We start from the raw sequence: 19326 nt of genomic DNA, 5'->3' as shown, positions 1-19326 counted from the left end.
ATGAGTTGCAATATAACCATATATAACTCAATACCTAATTTTCCAGTGTTAGATATAGATCAAGTTGATGGTATTTGAGATGGATAGTAACGGATCATTATCACCATCAGTACTGTAGCTGTTTATATCTATAGCCTACCTCTTTCCCCCATACTTGCCCAGTGGCTTACACCCTTTAATGTATAATATCTGGGGAATATAGCGTGTCTCAGTTTTCTGACTAGCTCTCCCCCAATAATTTTGCCCACACCCTGCTCTACCCGTTTGTTCACATGAGAATACCATGTTATTACCAATAACTGAATCCTTCCATAATCTCAATTCCAAGCATCTCACTCTCAAATTAACATCTCCTATTTTTGAAGCTCATTCCCTCTCGAAACTCAATCTTTTGATCCACCTGGGGCCTATAATCCAATGGTCCTACTACCTTTGCACTCTCCTCACCCCCAGGCAGTCCTTACTTCCTCCTTGGCCAGTTTAATTGCAAAATTATAACCGCTTCCTTGCCTACTTCCCCAATTTCATTGCCCACCTCTGGTTTCATTATTCTCTCCTGGCAAAACTCTAACCCTGAACAAAACAAATTCTCTGCCTACTCTGTGCCTATACCTATGTAGCTGAATGAAAGTAGCAGGTGAAAAACACAATCTTGTTGACTGATGTGTTTAAATTTGTGATCACCAACTTCAAGTGAACTCTTAGTCTTTCTAGCAATTCTACAACTTTTCCCTAATCTATTTACTATCCTCTCTTTCTAAGCTAACTATTTATACCTTCTCTTAAACCTATCATATTTCTTCCCATTATCCCTCCCAGCTGACAACCATGCTTCAGACTTCACTTAAGCAATCAAAAAAGAACGTCCACAAGCTCCTACCCTGAAATTTATTCACATAATTGTATCTATGCCCATATACTCTATTGTGATGGTTAATTTTACTGTGTCAATTTGAATGGGCCACAGGGTGCCCAAATATTTAAACATTATTCTGGGCATTTCTGTGAGGGTGTTTCTGGATGAGACTAACATTTGAATCAGCAGACTGAGTAAAGCAGACTGCCCTCCCCAATGTGGGTGGGCTTCATCCAATCTGTTGACGGCCTGACTATAACAAAAAGGCTGAGTGAGGGGGAATTCACTCTTTCTGTCTGCCTTTAAGCTAGGACATTAGTCTCCTGCCTTCAGACTCACACTTGGACTGAAACAAATAGTGTCTGCTCTCCTGGTTCTCAGGCCAGACTTAGACTGGAACTATACCACTGGCTCTCCCAGGTCTCCAGCTTGCCATCTCTATACTAGATAGACAGATAGATAGATAGATAGATAGATAGATATTACATATATAGACAGGTATAGGTATAGATATAAAAATTGGGAATTGGCCCATGCTATTATGGAGGTAGGTAGATAGGTAGATAGATAGATATCCCCCATGACTTATCTGTGCTCCTAAATCCAGCCCCTCCTTGTGTGCACTAGATTCCATATCCTCTCATCTAGTCAAGGGCATTTTTCACCTCTCTTCTGCATCATCAATTTCTCCCTCTCTACTAGTCTACCAGAAAAGTCCCAAAGTCCCATCAGTATATAAGCTTATGCAATTTCTCCCATCATTAAAAAAAATCAAACAAATTTGACTTCGCTAACTGCTCCATTCTTCTCCCCTTTATAGAAAAACTACTCAAAAGACTCATCTATACTAGCATCTCCATTTCCATTCCTTCCATTATCTCTTCCCAGTGTTTAAAAGACACTCCACCCTTGGGCTTCCCTGGTGGTGCAGTGGTTGAGAGTCTGCCTGCCGATGCAGGGGATGCGGGTTCGTGCCCCGATCTGGGAAGATCCTACATGCCGCGGAGCGGCTGCGACCGTGAGCCATGGCCGCTGAGCCTGCGCGTCTGGAGCCTGTGCTCCGCAACGGGAGAGGTCACAACAGTGAGAGGTCCGCGTACGGGAAAAAAAAAAAAAAGAAAGAAAGAAAAAAAGACACTCCACCCCACCAAAAGGGCTCACTCGTTTCAAGGTTACCAATGACCTTCATGCTGCCAAATCTTACAGTCAGTCCTCATCTGGCTCAACACACCAGCAGCATATGACCCAATTAATCACACTCACCTTCTTGAAACACCTTATTAGGCTTCTGTGACAACTTTTGATTCTCCATCTACATCAGTCAGCATTCCTTCTCAGTACCCTTTGCCCATCCCTCCTTACCTCCCCAATCTCCAAACATAACAGAAGATTCAGGTCACAGACCTGGTTGTTCTCTTCTCCATCTACATTCACTCCCTTGGAGATCACATCCAGCCTGATGACTTTAAAATTAACTACAGCACACTGGTGACTTCCAAATTTATATAAACAGCCTAAAGCACTCCTCTGAACTTCAAACTTGTATACCCAATTATTTACTAGATACTTGAATGTACATGTAATATGTAATGCACATATTGTACTCAATAGGTATAAAATTTCCCCAAACTGCTCCTTCCATAAATTACAATTTTCAGTAGGTACACCTCCATCCTTCTGATTGCTCATGCCAAAAACCTTAGAATCATCCTTGACTCCTCTCCTCCTTTCACACCTCACATCCAATCTATCAGCAAATACTGTTAGTTTTACCTTCAAAATAAAGCTGAAATCCAACCTCCTATCACCACCTCCACAGCTAAAACCTTGGTTCAAGCCACATTACCTCTTATCTGCTTGCCTCCATAGTCTAGTCTCAAAACAGTAGTCAGAGTGATTCTGTTAAAAGAAATGTCAATTTAAAGGATTATATACCATACCCAAGTGAGATTTATCCCAGGAATGCAAAGGTGGCTCAATATAAGAAAATCAATGTAATATGTCACTTTAATAGAATGAAGGAAAAACACCACATGATCATTTCAACTGACACAGGCATCTGATAAAAATCAAATATTCTTTTATGATATAAAAACTCAAAAAGTAGGGATAGAAGAGAATTTCCTCAACACAGTAAAGGGATTTATGAGAAACCCACAGTTAACATCATACTCAGTGGTGAAAGACTGAAAAATTTCCCCCTAAGATCAAGAGCAAGACAGATACTCACTTCCACCAATGCTATTCAACATAGTATTGAAAGTTCTAGCCAGAGAAATTAGATATAAACAAGAAATAAAAGGCATTCAAATTGGAAAGGAAGAGTAAGACTACCTCTACTCACAGATGACAATGATCCTGTATATTAAAAAAAAAAAACCCAAAGAATCCACAAGAAACCTATTAGATTTTTGGGGGTGGGGGGCTGTGTTGGGTATTTGTTGCTGTGTGCAGGCTTTCTCTAGTTGTAGCGAGTGGGGGCTACCCTTCGTTGTGGTGCGCGGGCTTCTCATTGCAGTGACTTCTCTTGCTGCGGATCACAGGCTCTAGGCGTGTGGGCTTCAGTAGTTGTGGCACATGGGCTCAGTAGTTGTGGCGTGCAAGCTCTAGAGCAGAGGCTCAGTAGTTGTGGCGCACAGGCTTAGTTGCTACACGGCATGTGGGATCTTCCCGGACCAGGGCTCGAATCCGTGTCCCCTGCATTGGCAGGTGGATTCTTAACCACTGCGCCACCAGGGAAGTCCCACCAATTCCAAGAAACCTACTAGATTTAATAAGCAAATCCAGCAAAGTTGCAAGGTACATGATCAACACACAAAAATAAGCTGTGTTTCTAGACAACAGCAACAAACAATCTGAAAGGAAATTAAGAAAGCAATCCCATTTACAATGGCATCTAAAAGAATAAAATAAAATATCTAGGAGGTGAAAAACTTGTACACCAAAACCTAAAAAACATTGCTGCCAATTAAAGAAGACATTTCATTCATAAAGAAGACAAGTTCGTCACTTGTCTCCATAACAAGAGCCTGTACGCCACAACAAGAGAAGCCACCACAATGAGAAGCCCATGCACTGCAACAAAGAGTAGCCCCCACTCGCCGCAACTAGAGAAAGCCTGCGCACAGCAATGAAGACCCAACGCAGCCAAAAATAAATAAATTAATTAATTTTTAAAAAAGAAGCCAAGTTTCATTGCAACAAATGGAACAACACCTATGTTCATGGATAGAAATACTTAATATTGTTAAGATGTCACACTACCCAAAGCTACCTACAGATTCAACACAATCTCTACCAAAATTCCAAAAGCCTTTTTTTCAGAAATGGAAAAGCCAATCCTCAAATTCATATGGAATTGGGAGCTCCCTGGCGGTCCAGTGGTTAGGACTTGGCACTTTCACTGCCGTGGCCTGGGTTCAATCCTTGGCCAGGGATCTAAGATCCCGCAAGCCACCTGGTGCTGCAAAAAAAAAAAAAAAATCATATGGAATTGCAAGGGGCCCTGGATAGCCAAAACAGTCTTCAAAAAGAACAAAGTTGGAGACTCAGACTTCCCAGTTTCAAAACGTACTACAAAGCTATGATAAGGGTTTAGTAAGAATACACAAAAATCTCCTACAACTCAACAACAAAAAGACAAACAACTCAATTTAACAACACACAAAGGACTAGAATAGACATTTCTCCAAAGAAGATATACCGATGGCCAATAAGCATGTGAAAAGATGTTCAACGTCTTTAGTCATTAAGGAAATGCAAATCAAAACCACAATAAGATACCACATCACATCACCACCTAAGATGGCTATAATAGAAAGAAAAAGGAAAGCAGAAAGATGAGAAGAAAGGAAAACAAAAGAGAAAAGGAACAGAAAAAAAGAAAAGACAAAAGAAAAGGAACAGAAAATAACAAGTTTTTGAGAGGATTTGGAGAAATTGGAACCCTTATAACATTGCTGGTTGGATGTAAAATGGTTCTACCACCGTGAAAAACAGTTCTGCAGTTCCTCAAAAAGCTAAACATAGGGACTTCCCTGGTGACGCAGTGGTTAAGAATCCGCCTGCCAATGCACGGGACATGGGTTCAAGCCCTGGTCCAGTGCGGAGCAACTGAGCCCGTGCGCCACAACTACTGAGCCCGTGCGCCACAACTAGTGAGCCTGCGTGCCTAGAGCCCGTGCTCTGCAACAAGAGAAGCCACCACAGTGAGCAGCCTGTGCACCGCAACGAAGAGTAGCCCCCGCTCCCTACAACTAGAGAAAGCCTGTGCGCAGCAATGAAGACCCAACGCAGCCAAAAATAAATAAAATAAATTTTAAAAATTAAAAAAAAAAAAGAGCTAAACACAGAATTATCATATGATCCAGCAAGTCCACTCCTAGGTACAGACCAAAAAAGAATTGGAAAAAGGGACTCAAGCAGATCCTTGTAAGCCAATGTTCAGTGCACCATTATTCACAATAACCAAAAGGGAGAAAAAACCCAACTGTCTGTCAAAAGATGAATGGATACACAAAATATAGTATATACACACAATGGAACAGTATTCAGCTATAAAAGGAAATTAAGTGCTAATACATGGTACGACATGGATGAACCTTGAGAGCATTATGCTGAGTGAAATAAGTCCGATGCAAAAGGACCAATATTATGATTCCACTTGTATATACTACCTAGAATAAGCAAATTCATAGAGAGTATACCAGAGGTTACCAGGGGCTGGGCAGAGGGGGAAATGGGGAGTTATTGCTTAATTAACCACTTACAGAGTTTGCTTGGGGTGATGCAGAAGTTTTAGAAATAATGGTTATGGTTGTGTAACAGTGAGTGTAATTAATGTCACTGAATCGTACACTTAAAAAATAGATAAATTAGCAAACTTTGTTATATACATTTTACAATTTTTTTTTTTTAAGATCATTCAGATCATGGTGTTTCCCTGACAAACCTCTCCAGTAGCTTCCCACCTCCCTCAGAATGAAAACCCAAATTTTCAAAATTGCATACAAGGTCCTACACAATCTGTCTGACTTTATCTTCTACAATTCTCTATCTCACCCTGCTCTAACTTACTGGCCTCCTAGGCTGCTCTGCGGACACACCATGCAGGCTCCCTCAGAGCCTTTGCACTTTCCTTTCCCTCAGATAGCCACAGGACTAGCTCTCTCACTTCCTTCAGGTCTTTACTCAAAAATTACCTTCTCAGCCAGGCCTTCCCTGACCACCCTGACCACCTACTGTAAAACTGCAGCTCCCTACCCCCACTGACACTCTTCACCTTCTGATATACCAGGCTTTTGACTCATTGCCTATCTCTCTCCAAAATGCAAACTCCAAAAACGAGCGATTTGTGTTTGTTTTGTTCATTGATGGTATCCCCAGTACCTAGAGCAGCGCTCAATAAATATCTGTTGAATTAACAAAGGGAGACCACTGTTCAGTGGCATGAAAATCTAAATGCCCTACCCACACCGACCTTCAGCTCCCTAAAAGTTAACGCACCGAACTATACAAAATCCTTAGTACTCTGACTTAAAGACCACTAAATTAACATCCTAAGGATTCTAATATCCTCTTCCATAGGGAGAATTTTTACATACTCAAACATATCCAGAAAACAACTCAAATTAAACCAGGGAAAACAAAACAAACCATTAAGGATTCAATGCTTTGAACTCAAAAAATCCAACATAACTTGTCACACTACACAAAATGGGCTGGGTGCCTGGGAGGTGGAAAGGGAGAAGGAAGATGTCCGTCTCTAAGGAATATCCCACACACAGCCCAGGGGCCTGCTCTGCCGGACTGAGCACCGCCAGTGTCGGAGAAGGCTAGAATGATACCTCAAGGGTCTGGAGGTGGAAGCAGGGTTGGGGAGGACACGTTACCGTGAGAAGAGTCAGTTCAACGGGACTTCTCCTTCAGCTGGACGACTTGTGCAGCGTCCCAACGGCATTGCCTGGAACCCAGTCACTCATGCTGGACAACAATTCAATCAACCTTATTCCCGCGGGGCAGAGTCCACGCCGGAGCGTCACGGCGCACACAGCATACGTCACTTCTAGGACACGGACCTTCCCACCCCTCCCTCCGGGGTCCGTCGGCCCCCAGTCCACCACTCCCAGAGCGCCGCGCTGCAGCCCCTCCCACCCTGGCCCGGCGGGCTACGCGAGACGCATGCGCGGAAGACTCCCGCCGCCGCTGAGCACTCAGGGAAGTGTAGTCTCCTTGTGGGTGCCCGTGGGCCGCCAGAGTCCTACGTCCCGGCGGAACCTGGAGAAGTCAGAACACTCTCGCCACCCGGGTTCTTATCCCCACCTTCACACCTGTCCGGTCACCTCGCGCTCACGCTCCGATCCCACGCGCTGGGCTTCCGTTAGAGCGGGCCCCAGGGGAGAGCGGATACCCGGTCTTCCCTTCAGCGGGCTGTGCTGGAGGAGGCGGGGCCCACTGCCCGCCTCCCACCGCCCCCCTCCCCGCCCCCCTCCCCGCCCCCCTGTCTCCCGCGGGCCGCGGGCCGGTGCCCGAACAGAGGCGGCGGCCCCCGCAGCAGCCGCAGGAGGGGCGGCGGCGGTGGGCGCCGCAGGCGATGCCCCTGCCCGGCTGCTCCGGCGTGGGGCAGTGCGAGCGGCGGCGGGGGAGCAGGCAGGGGGCGGCGGCTGCGGCGGCTGCAACAGAGGGGCCGAGAGCTGGAGGCGGCGGCGGTGGCGGCGGCGGCCTCGAAGGACATCGGCGGAGGCGGTGATGGCAGCAGTGGTGATGTGAGTGTGTGCTGGCTGGGGCCCCGGGGGCTGTCCAGCCCGAGGCGGGCGGCCCGGCGGCGAGCGGGAGCGGGAGGCCAGGGGCGGCGGAGGGATGCTGTGTGCCCGGTGTGGAGCCGGGAGACGCCGCCCGCCGCCCGCCGCCCGCCGCCCGCCGCCCGCCGCCCGCCGCCGCCGCCGCGGACCGTCCTGGCGCTGCGGCGGCCGGCGCCGCGCAAAGAGCGGCCAGGTGTGGGGTTCCCGGGCAGAGGCTGGGGCAGCGCAGGCCGAGGGGCGTCTGCGATTGTTCTCAACACTCCTCCCCTACCCCACCCCACCCCGTGTGTCTGTTTGTCACTTGCAGCTGAAGATGGAAAGAGCCAGGCGAAGGGGAGGCGGCGGCGGCGGCGGCGGCCGTGGCCGCGGCGGCAAGAATGTAGGGGGCTCTGGCCTCAGCAAGAGTAGACTCTATCCCCAGGCCCAGCACTCCCACTACCCCTACTACGCGGCTTCAGCCACCCCTAACCAAGCTGGGGGCGCAGCCGAAATCCAGGAGCTGGCCTCCAAAAGGGTGGACATCCAGAAAAAGAGGTTTTACCTAGATGTGAAGCAAAGCTCCCGGGGCCGGTTCCTAAAGATAGCTGAAGTCTGGATAGGGAGAGGCCGGCAAGACAATATCAGAAAGAGTAAACTGACCCTCTCCCTGTCTGTGGCCGCGGAGCTGAAGGACTGTCTAGGGGACTTCATCGAGCACTATGCCCACCTGGGCCTGAAAGGCCACCGACAAGAGCATGGTCACGGCAAAGAGCAAAGCTCCAGGAGGAGACAGAAGCACGCAGCACCCTCCCCACCAGTCTCTGTGGGGTCCGAAGAGCACCCTCACAGTGTCCTCAAAACAGACTACATAGAGAGGGACAATAGGAAATACTATCTAGACCTAAAGGAAAATCAACGGGGTCGCTTCCTAAGGATAAGACAAACCATGATCCGGGGAACTGGCATGATAGGTTATTTTGGCCACACTTTGGGCCAAGAGCAGACTATCGTCCTCCCAGCACAAGGGATGATTGAGTTTCGGGATGCCTTGGTTCAGCTCATTGAAGACTATGGCGAAGGGGACATAGAAGAACGCAGAGGTGGAGACGATGACCCAGTCGAACTCCCAGAGGGGACTTCTTTCAGAGTGGACAATAAAAGGTTCTACTTTGATGTGGGCTCTAATAAATATGGAATTTTCCTGAAGGTAAGTGAGGTGAGGCCACCTTACCGTAATACTATTACTGTTCCATTCAAAGCTTGGACAAGGTTTGGGGAGAATTTTATCAAGTACGAAGAAGAGATGAGGAAAATTTTCAACAGCCATAAAGAAAAGAGGATGGATGGCAGAAGGGCCAGTGGTGAAGAGCAAGAATGCCTCGACTAGAATGAAATTGAACTCCATCAGGCAAAAGTTAAAATCATAAATTGGCTAAAAGTACTGATCCATAATCATTTGAAGAAATTTTTCCTCTTTTTTTGGCCCTTTGTTATGAGTAATACCTCTAGTAGTTATACTTCAAGGAGTCTGATTCTCATGTTATCCATAAAACACTATAATTCTTATGGGAATTTCAACCTTCCCAGAGCTAAATAGTTTAGCTGCTTCAGCTGCTCCAGACTATTGAAGTATGCAAATCAGCACAGTGTGACATTCTGACCTTCTAGATACCATAACTAAGATTAACATTGCACTATGACATAAGCCTAAAAAAAGATACATATACCTAATATGTAAGTGTGAATTTCTATTTAACAAGTTCCCCAAAAAAAGTATTCCATTCCTACTTCATTAAAAGCTGCTAGGATTACCTGTAGGACAGTTACCACAGAAACAGAAACTGACTTCTATTATAAATATACTTATTTACAAAAGTACGAGTAGAAATATATTAAATGTCCATTGGATAACTGAATATTAAACAGTACCATTAAAGAATCGACTCTTAGAGTTACTATAGTATTCTATAATTTCAAATTTTGTGGTGACCCTACAGTTTATACTTGCCATATCAATGCCATGAGAGAGTTTTAATTGGTTATTCTAAGCTAGTTACAATCCCATCTTCACCTCTGATTATTGTACCATATATTATTATTGACTTTCCAAAGTTTCAGGAATTACTTTTATGTCACTGTTGCGTGGGAGGCTTTGCTATGGAAATCTTGATATTTTAGCTTTTCATGCTAATTTGAAGGTTGTGAGAGGTTCTTTCCCAAAATACATCATGGACTCAAGGTGTTATATTTTATGCTGCTGCTTTAGCACTGTTTCAGAAGGGTTGGTGCACCAGTTACCTGATATAAAAATAATCTGTAGTAATATATTTTAGTAGCACTTTTGCAGTTGCTGCCCTGAAGTCCATTTCAACACTTACAGTATAAACCTGACTTTTAAAGGTGTTTTAATTCCAGGGGGAAAAAAAAAGTTTTTTTCTAAAAAGCATTTAGAATAAATATACAATTTCAGCCTGGAAAAATACAATTTGAAGATTGGTTATAAACATATTTGAAAGAATAATTCAGGCATTTTTCCAAGGTGCTCTTTATGATACTTTACACAAGGTTTACTTTACACAAGACTCACCCACTTACTGGTATTAAAAATTACTTTCCAGGAAGTGCCACAGCAATTTTTCAACACCCAAGCAATTTTTTAAACAAGTGGATATAATGTATATGTGTACCAACCCACCCTGTATTAACTGACTGAAATTTTATCTGTTGAGCTGCATTTTATCTGAATGAAATTACTGTCTTTTATCTTGGCTTTATTCACCTCCCACACAATGAGTCCATATAATCATGTTTAGAAGCCAGACACTGATTTCAGCCCCCAAATATAGCTCTCATTGATGAGAGCTGGCTGCATGGATTGAGTTCAGAATGTAGCTCTTCTTTTATATGCTATAAGTAATTCACAATTATTTTAACAGTTGATTTCCCTCCAGAGGTTTGTCCCCAAATACACTTAAGTAAGGTCACTAAGAAAACTTTATGATATAAATTAAGAAAATTAATTTCACTGATTTACGTTACTTAAGAACAAGCAATCAGTAACCTAGACATACATACTGGTGTTGGCTTACTGATTGTATTTCCAGTTTCCTCAAAGTATAAAGGAATCTCCCCAGTTCATTATAATTGTGGGCCATCTGGATCACTATGGACCAGCTGAAGGTTAGAAGATGGTGTTAGGACTAGAGTTAATAGCTCATGGCGGGTGTTGAGACTCTAAAAGTAGCAAGGATCTTTAAACAGTCCTCACTGTAAAATAACTATTCTAGGCTTGATAAAAAGTAGTTTTGGGGTATGTGAAGGAGTGGTGTACACTTGAATTACTGTACTACTGATTGCTTTGCTGCCCATCTTAGTGCCTATTAATAATAATCAACCTGTCAGATTTTGGCAAACTGGAGCTGTGAATATTCCAGTATTTGAGTGTTCCTATCACTATTGCTGTGACTGTATACTCTCTCTTAAAACCTTCCCTTCTAAAATATTTATATCTGTTAAATCTAAATAATTTCCTTCTTGGTTTTTAGTCTGGTAAGGTTTGAGTGTGTGTGTGTGTATATATATATATACATACATATATATGTATGTATATATATATATACACACACACACATCTATGTGTGTGTATATATGTGTTATATATATACATACACATGATACAATGTCAGACTTAAATATCTTTAACTCATTGTATATAAATATTATTAGTTTAATTTTGCATTAATAATTTAAGTGAAAAATTGGTTAGGCAGCCAAATTTTCTACATTGTATGCATACTTCAGAGTTTTTACCATCTCAAAGCTACAAACTGGATAGATGCATATGTACCGGCAGTTGAATATACTTTAGAATCATTAAGCCTTCTGCCAGTCCTTTTGTCTCATTTTCTTCAAAGTTAATGTTCACCGAAAAATGAAATGATGCTATGAATTTTTTTGATACTTAAAATTTCCAGTCATTCATTAGCCATAATCAAATAAGATCCAATCCAAAACTCTGGTATTAGGACATGTACTGAGATGTATCTTATAAAATACGCTACTATTCTTATCTGTGCAATATACATTTTATTTATTGTCATTTGTAACATAAATGGAGCTGCAAGTGTACATGGTACTCTTCAAAATAATAGGATCCCTGCCTTGAAGACATAAAACTCTTAAGGCAACTGGATGTTAGAATTCAAAAAGTGAGCATTAAAAGTTAGTAACCAAAATTACTAGTTCACTATATAATTCTAAAACACTGATGATGTTTGCACATAATAATTCAAGCATAATGTGGTACAGACTCAAAACTGTAATAATATAAGCTGATAGTATGAAATTTGGAAACGGGTCCCTCATAATCGTTGGCAGTGTGCTCCTACCAATTGAAAGCAGCACTAATCTGTTGCTTATATGCAAAAGGTGCAATGTATTATAAAAGTATTAAACTTCTGCCACATTTTATAATTTTCCTTGTTAAAGCCCCAAACTGCCATGTCCCTTAAACTTGAGTCAAACACAAGCTTATTTGCACTAAAGAGCATGGCCAAAAAATAAATGACAGGGTGGAAAAGCTAATTGGAACCTCTTGAAATAATTGGTTCTAATGGGAGAATTTCACATTTGTCTATTTGAAAGCTATATGGTCCAGGCAGACAATCTGTCAGTTCACTAATTTAATAATGCACTTTACCTTTTGTATATAAAAGATGTACATTTATGCCACTTGACCGGTGGGATGTGTTTCAATAACTACGTAGTTAGAATCTGTAGGGTGAGCTCTTGCATGCATATGTTTGTGTTGGAACTGCCGTAGTAACAAGTTTCCATTAAATCAGTGTAATGGAGAAGGGTAGAAAATGTTTCTGCAGCAAATCCCAATACATTTAACAAAGAATTTTAAAGTAGAGTTCATATTTGTATTCTTCAGGACTAGAATCAATAAAAAACTATTTCTAGCCCAGGTTAGTATTACAGTTGAGATTATATCTAATTGAGATTCCTCATAATACCCTGAAAATGAATTTTGGGAATTTGTGCAGACAAAAAAATTTTTAACAATTGTTTCATTGTTGATGTGTGTTTAAATTAGTAATGAAAAGACAGTACATGATACTATATTAGAATTAAAAGTATGATTGGCTGATACGGCATCGTTAAGAAAACACCCAGACTAAAGAAAGTTCAAATTAAGGAAATGCAAAGAGCCTAAAAACAATTGCTAAAATAAATATGATATTATTTCAAAACTTGCAGAAGAACTAACTTTCACCAACCAAAAAGGGTATTAGGGGCCTTAGTGTATCCTTCCATCCTGAAAACTTCCTAAGATATACATTTGAAAACTAGATAATTGTTGCTTAATAATAGGTTGTATGTACTTTACTAACAACACTGTGTACTAACAATTCATCAAGAGTATACTATATTTACTGCATTCATTTTATATTTGTGGATAAGAATACATTATATATAGTGATCCTATCTTAATATAATCTTGTATTTATATTGTAATTTTGCAAATATTTTCAGTAAAATAAACATTTATCTGAGCTGCACAATTTGAAGAGGATGAAATTGGAATACACCCTCAGACGCTCAGTTTTAATAAGCAGCTACCATTGAAAGTTGATGTATGTACTATCATTCCTTTAGAATTTGTTTTATGGTTTATTTTAATACTTAAGTAAATAGGACTTAATTGCAAATTTGAAATAGTGTCCTGGAAATAATTTTTTCATAAGTGTGAGATTTTCTTTTTTCCTGCTTATTTCCAAATGTCTTTCACTGGAACTATTTGTAAAATCTTATTCCAAGCTTTATGTAAGAGCTTTGCTTAGTCATCACATAGTGTGAAGTTTCTCTTTTACCAAAACACCAAACATCTTTGGCAGGATAAAATCTAAAGTAAACCACAAAGAATTTAAAGTTGATTCTATGCCAACAGAATAAAACAGGTATAATATTTATAACTGCCAAATAAGATTCTTAAAATCTTTCTGGAGTTTCCTTAAAGATTTCTTGAATTTCATAGAGAAATATTGGCTTGTGGCTAGCCCATTAGAGGAAGAGAGTAGGGATGTTAGTATGCTGTTGAGACAATCTGTAGTCCACAATACTGTAGCAGTGAGGTACAGGAAAAATGTGTTTTTCCCAATTTCACGTCTTGTGAAAATTGAGTTTTTGGGGTTTTTTGGGGTTTTTTTTTTTTTGCGATACGCGGGCCTCTCACTGTTGTGGCCTCTCCCGTTGTGGAGCACAGGCTCCGGATGCGCAGGCTCAGTGGCCGTGGCTCACGGGCCCAGCCACTCCGTGGCATGTGGGATCTTCCTGGACCGGGGCACGAACCCGTGTCCCCTGCATCGGCAGGCAGATTCTCAACCGCTGCGCCACCAGGGATGCCCACAAATTGAGTTTTTAGATCACAGTTACTCTGTCATACCCAAATTTATGTAGAAAAACAGTTTATGTGCTAGTATATTTTCTTGTATAATGTTAAAAAAATAATCTTTTTTTTCCTTAATTTGACATGATTTTTTAAGTAATTTAAATTTATTTAGTCAATATTTTTGAATAAGGAAAACATGCATATAGTACAAAATTTAAATGGGCCAGATGGGTAGACACTGAAATGTAGCAACCAGTGTTACCAATTTCTTGGGTCTCCTTCTAGAGTTACTCTGCATATACAAACATATGTATTATATATACAGATATTCTTCTTAAACATACAGTTGGAAACATATCGTATACACTCTCCTGTACCCAGTAGTATCAATTTTAGATCTGTCATTATAAGTGAATTTTTTCCCCTTTTACCTAGATACCATACTTGATCTAGTTACCATAGATCAATTAAATGCATAGATAGTTAAATTTAATTTGAACTATTTATGACACCAAGGGAACCTCAAGGAAATTTCAAATGATTCCCATTGGAATTTACTCAAAATGCAAATATATGTATATATCAATTTTTAAATGTATAAATATTCAGTTTCCCGTCCCTATTTGAAACCACTTTGCCCTCCTAGCTCCCCCTCTTCCTTCCCTCAAAAAAGTATTGGTCTTTTTCCTGAGGTAATACAGTTCAGGACGTTAAGTGATTTACCCAAAGTCTATTTTAGATTAACTGTGTCCTCTAATGAAAAACACCCATGTTTAAAAGCTTTAATAAATTATCACTGTTAGTCAGTTTTTACTATTTCTGTTACTATTATTTTTATCCAAAGACCTTGCCATTGTAAGAGTAAATCAGCACTAGAACCATAGCAAAAGGTTATGATCCTGCTGAAATCTTTTGATTTATTAACATGAGTGTTTATAATGAGAAAAAGTATAGTTATTAATGAATAATTCACTTAGCATTTAGTCAAATCCAAGACTAAGCAAAGGGATAATGCTACTTCTGATTATTTAAAGCATTGATTCCCCATTGAGGGACCCAGAGTCCGTGAGATTTCCTTGGGACCAATAGGTACTAAGATGATTTGGGAAAAGAGTAAAAATGTAAGGGCTATGAGGTTACAAGTACAACTAAACCATCTCTATTTTCTGCTGTAAGAGTATAAAATAGCAAATATAATTGTTTGAAAATGAAATTAGCATAATTACTATTACTGAAAATATAAACAAAGTTGCTTTAATAGTTCCCCAACCCCTCCCCCTCAAAAGTCACAGTTCTCTTTTTATTCACATCAAGGAGGCACTTTAAGGTCACTTTTCTAATAACCACCAAGAAAAAATTATCTGAAAAATTAAAGGTCCCATACTTGAACCCTGAAGGATCCTATATAGTTATGAATTAAAGCAACCAATTAAGAGTATGTGGGTTGAGAAAGAATTTCTCAAAGAGTATGTGGGTTGGTGTGTGTAAACTCTATGAAAATGTTAAAAGGTTTAAAAATTAAAGCATTGGTTTCAACTTTAGAATAATATCTTCATAAGTGATGGAATGATTTTCTGTTTGTAACATGGAAAAAGTGCTGTTAGAAAACAAGATTCTCTTAAACATTTATTTTTAAAGCATAAAAGAGTTTGCTTCTTTTATTTTAGTGATGAATAACTCATTATCCTTTGCAGAATCTGTAACATTGGTAAAGATCACCAGGTATTTATTTGTCGAAGCTTAAAATGGTTTATAGGTATTGTTCCTTATTTAAAGAGAGGGATCAAAAGGAAGGTAATTCACCTTCGGGAAGAGTTTTGCTTAAATTTAGGCTAAAAAATATTAATAATTTTCCATCCTTAATCAAGGAGTTTCCCATGTTGGCGCTTTCTGGTAAATTGTTTTCCAAACTTTACCTTCTTTGGAATATCCCTTGTGAGAAATTGCATAGTCTTACTGAGGCCAGTGGCATCTACCAATAAATAAAAGCTTATTGGTAATGAATTAGTGCTGCTACGGTGAGGTTAGTTTGTAATGTGAATATGAAGAAAATATTTAAGTGGAATATGCAGTTCCTCCTTTAGTGTTGACTTTTTTCTAAGATTGAATAGGCATTGTCCTTTCATTTTACCCCTTTATACTTAGTTTCTGTGTTATTCTATTCCAAGTATTCATTGTTCCCAGGAAATATTAGGAGTAAAGAAAAGAGAAAGTAATCCCTAAGAAAAGTGTTCATAGTATTTAAAAGCTAGAGTCGCTCAAAGTGTAAAATTGGAGGGAAAGTGCTTTTGTTGGTTTTAGTCTTTATCAGAATAACGATATAAATCTGATTACTTTATTTGATCTGATTAGAGGCCAAATGTCTTTATCTGAGATGCCTGTATTTGGAAATATTCAGTATTTTATTTTTCTTAGAACAAATGATTCTGTAGGATAATACTCTTCTTCAGGATTTTATTTATGATTTGTTGTGGATTTGATGAAGTTGTTGCCTAGAGGTGGCAAATATAAAAGAAGAAATAGAGAAGAGAAAGGTGGTGGCTGATTATTTTGCTTGCTTATAACAAAAGAAATCAATCTAATAGAAATGAGATAAATAAGTCATTCTCAAAACTAAATCCCTGTTTATTTAACCTTTAAAAGAGCCTTTGAGAAAGAATAATAAGACCTAATTCTGCCAGTGTATGTCCTGACCCTGAGCAAATCATTTCACTTTTGTTGGGTGGTTTCCTTATATGAAACAAGAACAAGATTGTACTAGAAGCTAGGGTTTCCTCCTACTCTAAACTTCTTAAATTCTGTATTAACAGAATGTGAAAAAAAAATTGAAGAATAATACCCGGATTAGAAAGTATGAGTAAGAGATTCTCTCTTTATATTAAAAACAACTATAATAATGCACCAACCTGTGATGATGCCCAAAAGAACATGCAGAAGTGTCAGTTTTATAACACATATGTATCTCTCTAGCCACACAATAAAATTTCGTTCCTAGTCCTAAGACCAAATTGTTATATACTTACTATATAACGATCCTATGCTTTAATTTTTTTTTACTTTTTTTTTTTTTTTTTTTTTTGCGGTACGCGGGCCTCTCACTGTTGTGGCCTCTCCCGTTGCGGAGCACAGGCTCCGAACGTGCAGGCTCAGCGGCCGTGGCTCACAGGCCCAGCCGCTCCGCGGCATGTGGGATCTTCCCGGACCGGGGCAGGAACCCGCGTCCCCTGCATCGGCAGGCGGACTCTCAACCACTGCGCCACCAGGGAAGCCCCTGCTTTAATTTTTTTAAGAAATATTTTTATTATCTATATGAAGTGTCATTTTTTGGAAGTAGCATCACTTGTTTTATACATACTGTAATCATTTTCTATATTGCACGTGACAAAAGAATTTTTAAAGTTAACATCACTTTCTGAAATGCCATTGTTCCTGAAATAATCATAAATTACATTGCTAAACAATACACTGCAACTGTCACTGCATTGGTCCCCGAGAATCAGGTCCTTCCTTTGACCCCAATTTCCTTGGTCCTATTGAAGATCCTATGTTACAAATCACGACATTTAACAAAGAAAATCAAGAACGCTGAACTTCGAACCATATAGTTTTGCTATAGAGGACCCTACTAGGGTGTGCAAAGATAAAACATAATGAGTTTGTTTATTTGTTTGTTTTTAGCCTTGAGAAACTATAGAGGTTGGTGATTAGAGGGGAGGAAAAGCATCACACGGGTTTTTGTCTCAGAGGCATTTATTTAGGCATCCCAGTCCTCCAGTCATTGGTGCCACCACCACTGTCAACAGGGGACTTTAAAAGAGTGACACCTTTCTCCCTAAACCTGTCTTTTGGATGCCTATTTCTTTATCAAAGACAGTGTTTACAGGCAAGGAAAGCATATTTTGAAGTGCCTGTATACGTGTGTGTTTTGTCAATTTCAAAAAAAAAAAAAAATAATATCTGTGCACATAAAATTTGATTGCAGAAACGTTTAATAAAACAGTCTTTAGCCTGGTGGTGGTTCACACTAGCCATCTGATCAACAAATTCTATAGAGTGAATTGGCTGTTGTAGAAGTTGTTTTCCTCTCTTCTCTTTCTCCTCAAATAGCAGATCGATCTTGATTGCTTCTTCTTCAGTGTAGTTTGAGATCTAAGTGGGATGGGAGGGAATAATTTCGTTTGGCAGTTCTTTACCCTGGCCATTTTGTAGAAATTTTCCTCAGTTTCCCATTTCAAACACTCCAAGCAAGCTTACCAAAAGAACACACCTAAGTGACAAAATTACCCAGCAAATAACACAACAGAATCCTGAGATAATGACTTAGGAATACAAGACACCTAGTGTGTACACACCTAGTGTGTATCACACCTAGTGTGATAACTTTACTTATCATTTGCTAATTTACTTCAGAAACTGTATTTTATTTCTAGGTCCTTCAGACTAGCAGTGTGATTTATACCAATGATTGTCAGTCTAGAAATTTCAATAGGGTAAAAGAGTCTGAAGGTTCAGTTGAGTTATTATGGGATTTTATCTATCACTGTTGAGTAAATTCCCCCAAAAGGGTAAACCATGCTATCATCAGGGGTAAAAACAGAATTCTAAAACTCCATCACTCATAAATAACCTCCATCCCTGTGTTTTCCTCCCTTCTGTACACTGTACCCTGTTGAAAGTGGTTGAGAACACTAATTTCTCCCACTACTACTGTAGCCCCACTCCATCCTATTTATTTGTTCAGATGACTATTGAAACACTATAAAGAAAGATTAAAGCTGATCTTTGAAAATTTATAAATTGCCCTATGAACTACACTTTGGACTCTTAAGAAAGGGCTCCTGCTTCACTTAACTAATTTCAACACTCTTAACTGTACTTCTGTATAACAGTTTAAGATGAGTAGAAAACATTTCGCTTGGGATGATATATGGCCTAAAAGAGCAGTTACTCCTACTTTTCAGTACATAGTAGGTCTTCCGAAAATATTTTGACTAGCATGATTGACAGGTCATTTCAGAAATGAATTTAGCCTCTAGGAAAATTGCACCATGACCATTTTTAAATAGAAGGTGGTAACAAACGGAAGAGTCAATCAAGATTTATCAGTACTAATAACTATTACTTATTGAATACCTACCATGTTCTAGGCTTTGTTGGACCCCTTATATCTACTATTTCTAATCTTTGTATTATCCCCATTTTAATATGCTTTTCCAGAGGTTCAGAAATTGGTTCAGTGTTTCAGAATATAATATATTTGAATCCTTCCTGACACCAAGCCAAAGATTGTGCTCAGT

The 19326-nt window shown here is 40.0% G+C and overlaps 2 protein-coding genes across 3 annotated transcripts in view; one reads left to right on the top strand and one right to left on the bottom strand.

Moving 5' to 3' along the window:
- The window catches only part of WRN (WRN RecQ like helicase), a 129937-nt gene extending 123045 nt beyond the window's left edge, over positions 1-6892 (bottom strand). The window contains exon 1 of the mRNA XM_032618551.1: positions 6748-6892. The gene's annotated coding sequence lies outside the window, so the exon portion shown is untranslated. The remainder of the gene's footprint in view (positions 1-6747) is intronic.
- Positions 6893-7337: 445 nt separating this feature from the next.
- PURG (purine rich element binding protein G) overlaps positions 7338-19326 on the top strand; it is a 35725-nt gene continuing 23736 nt past the window's right edge. Inside the window, exons 1-2 of one of the 2 annotated variants that reach the window (XM_032618544.1) lie at positions 7338-7620; positions 7964-8842. In XM_032618544.1, coding sequence (XP_032474435.1) covers positions 7970-8842 — 873 coding nt within the window. In that variant the 5' untranslated portion in view covers positions 7338-7620; positions 7964-7969. Of the gene's footprint in view, positions 7621-7963; positions 11175-19326 lie in introns of those variants that run through there. The other variant, XM_032618543.1, reaches the window with a different exon arrangement.

This window comes from Phocoena sinus, chromosome 21, assembly GCF_008692025.1.
Source record: "Phocoena sinus isolate mPhoSin1 chromosome 21, mPhoSin1.pri, whole genome shotgun sequence".
NCBI lineage: Eukaryota > Metazoa > Chordata > Mammalia > Artiodactyla > Phocoenidae > Phocoena > Phocoena sinus.
This window is presented reverse-complemented; position numbering and strand designations above follow the sequence as displayed.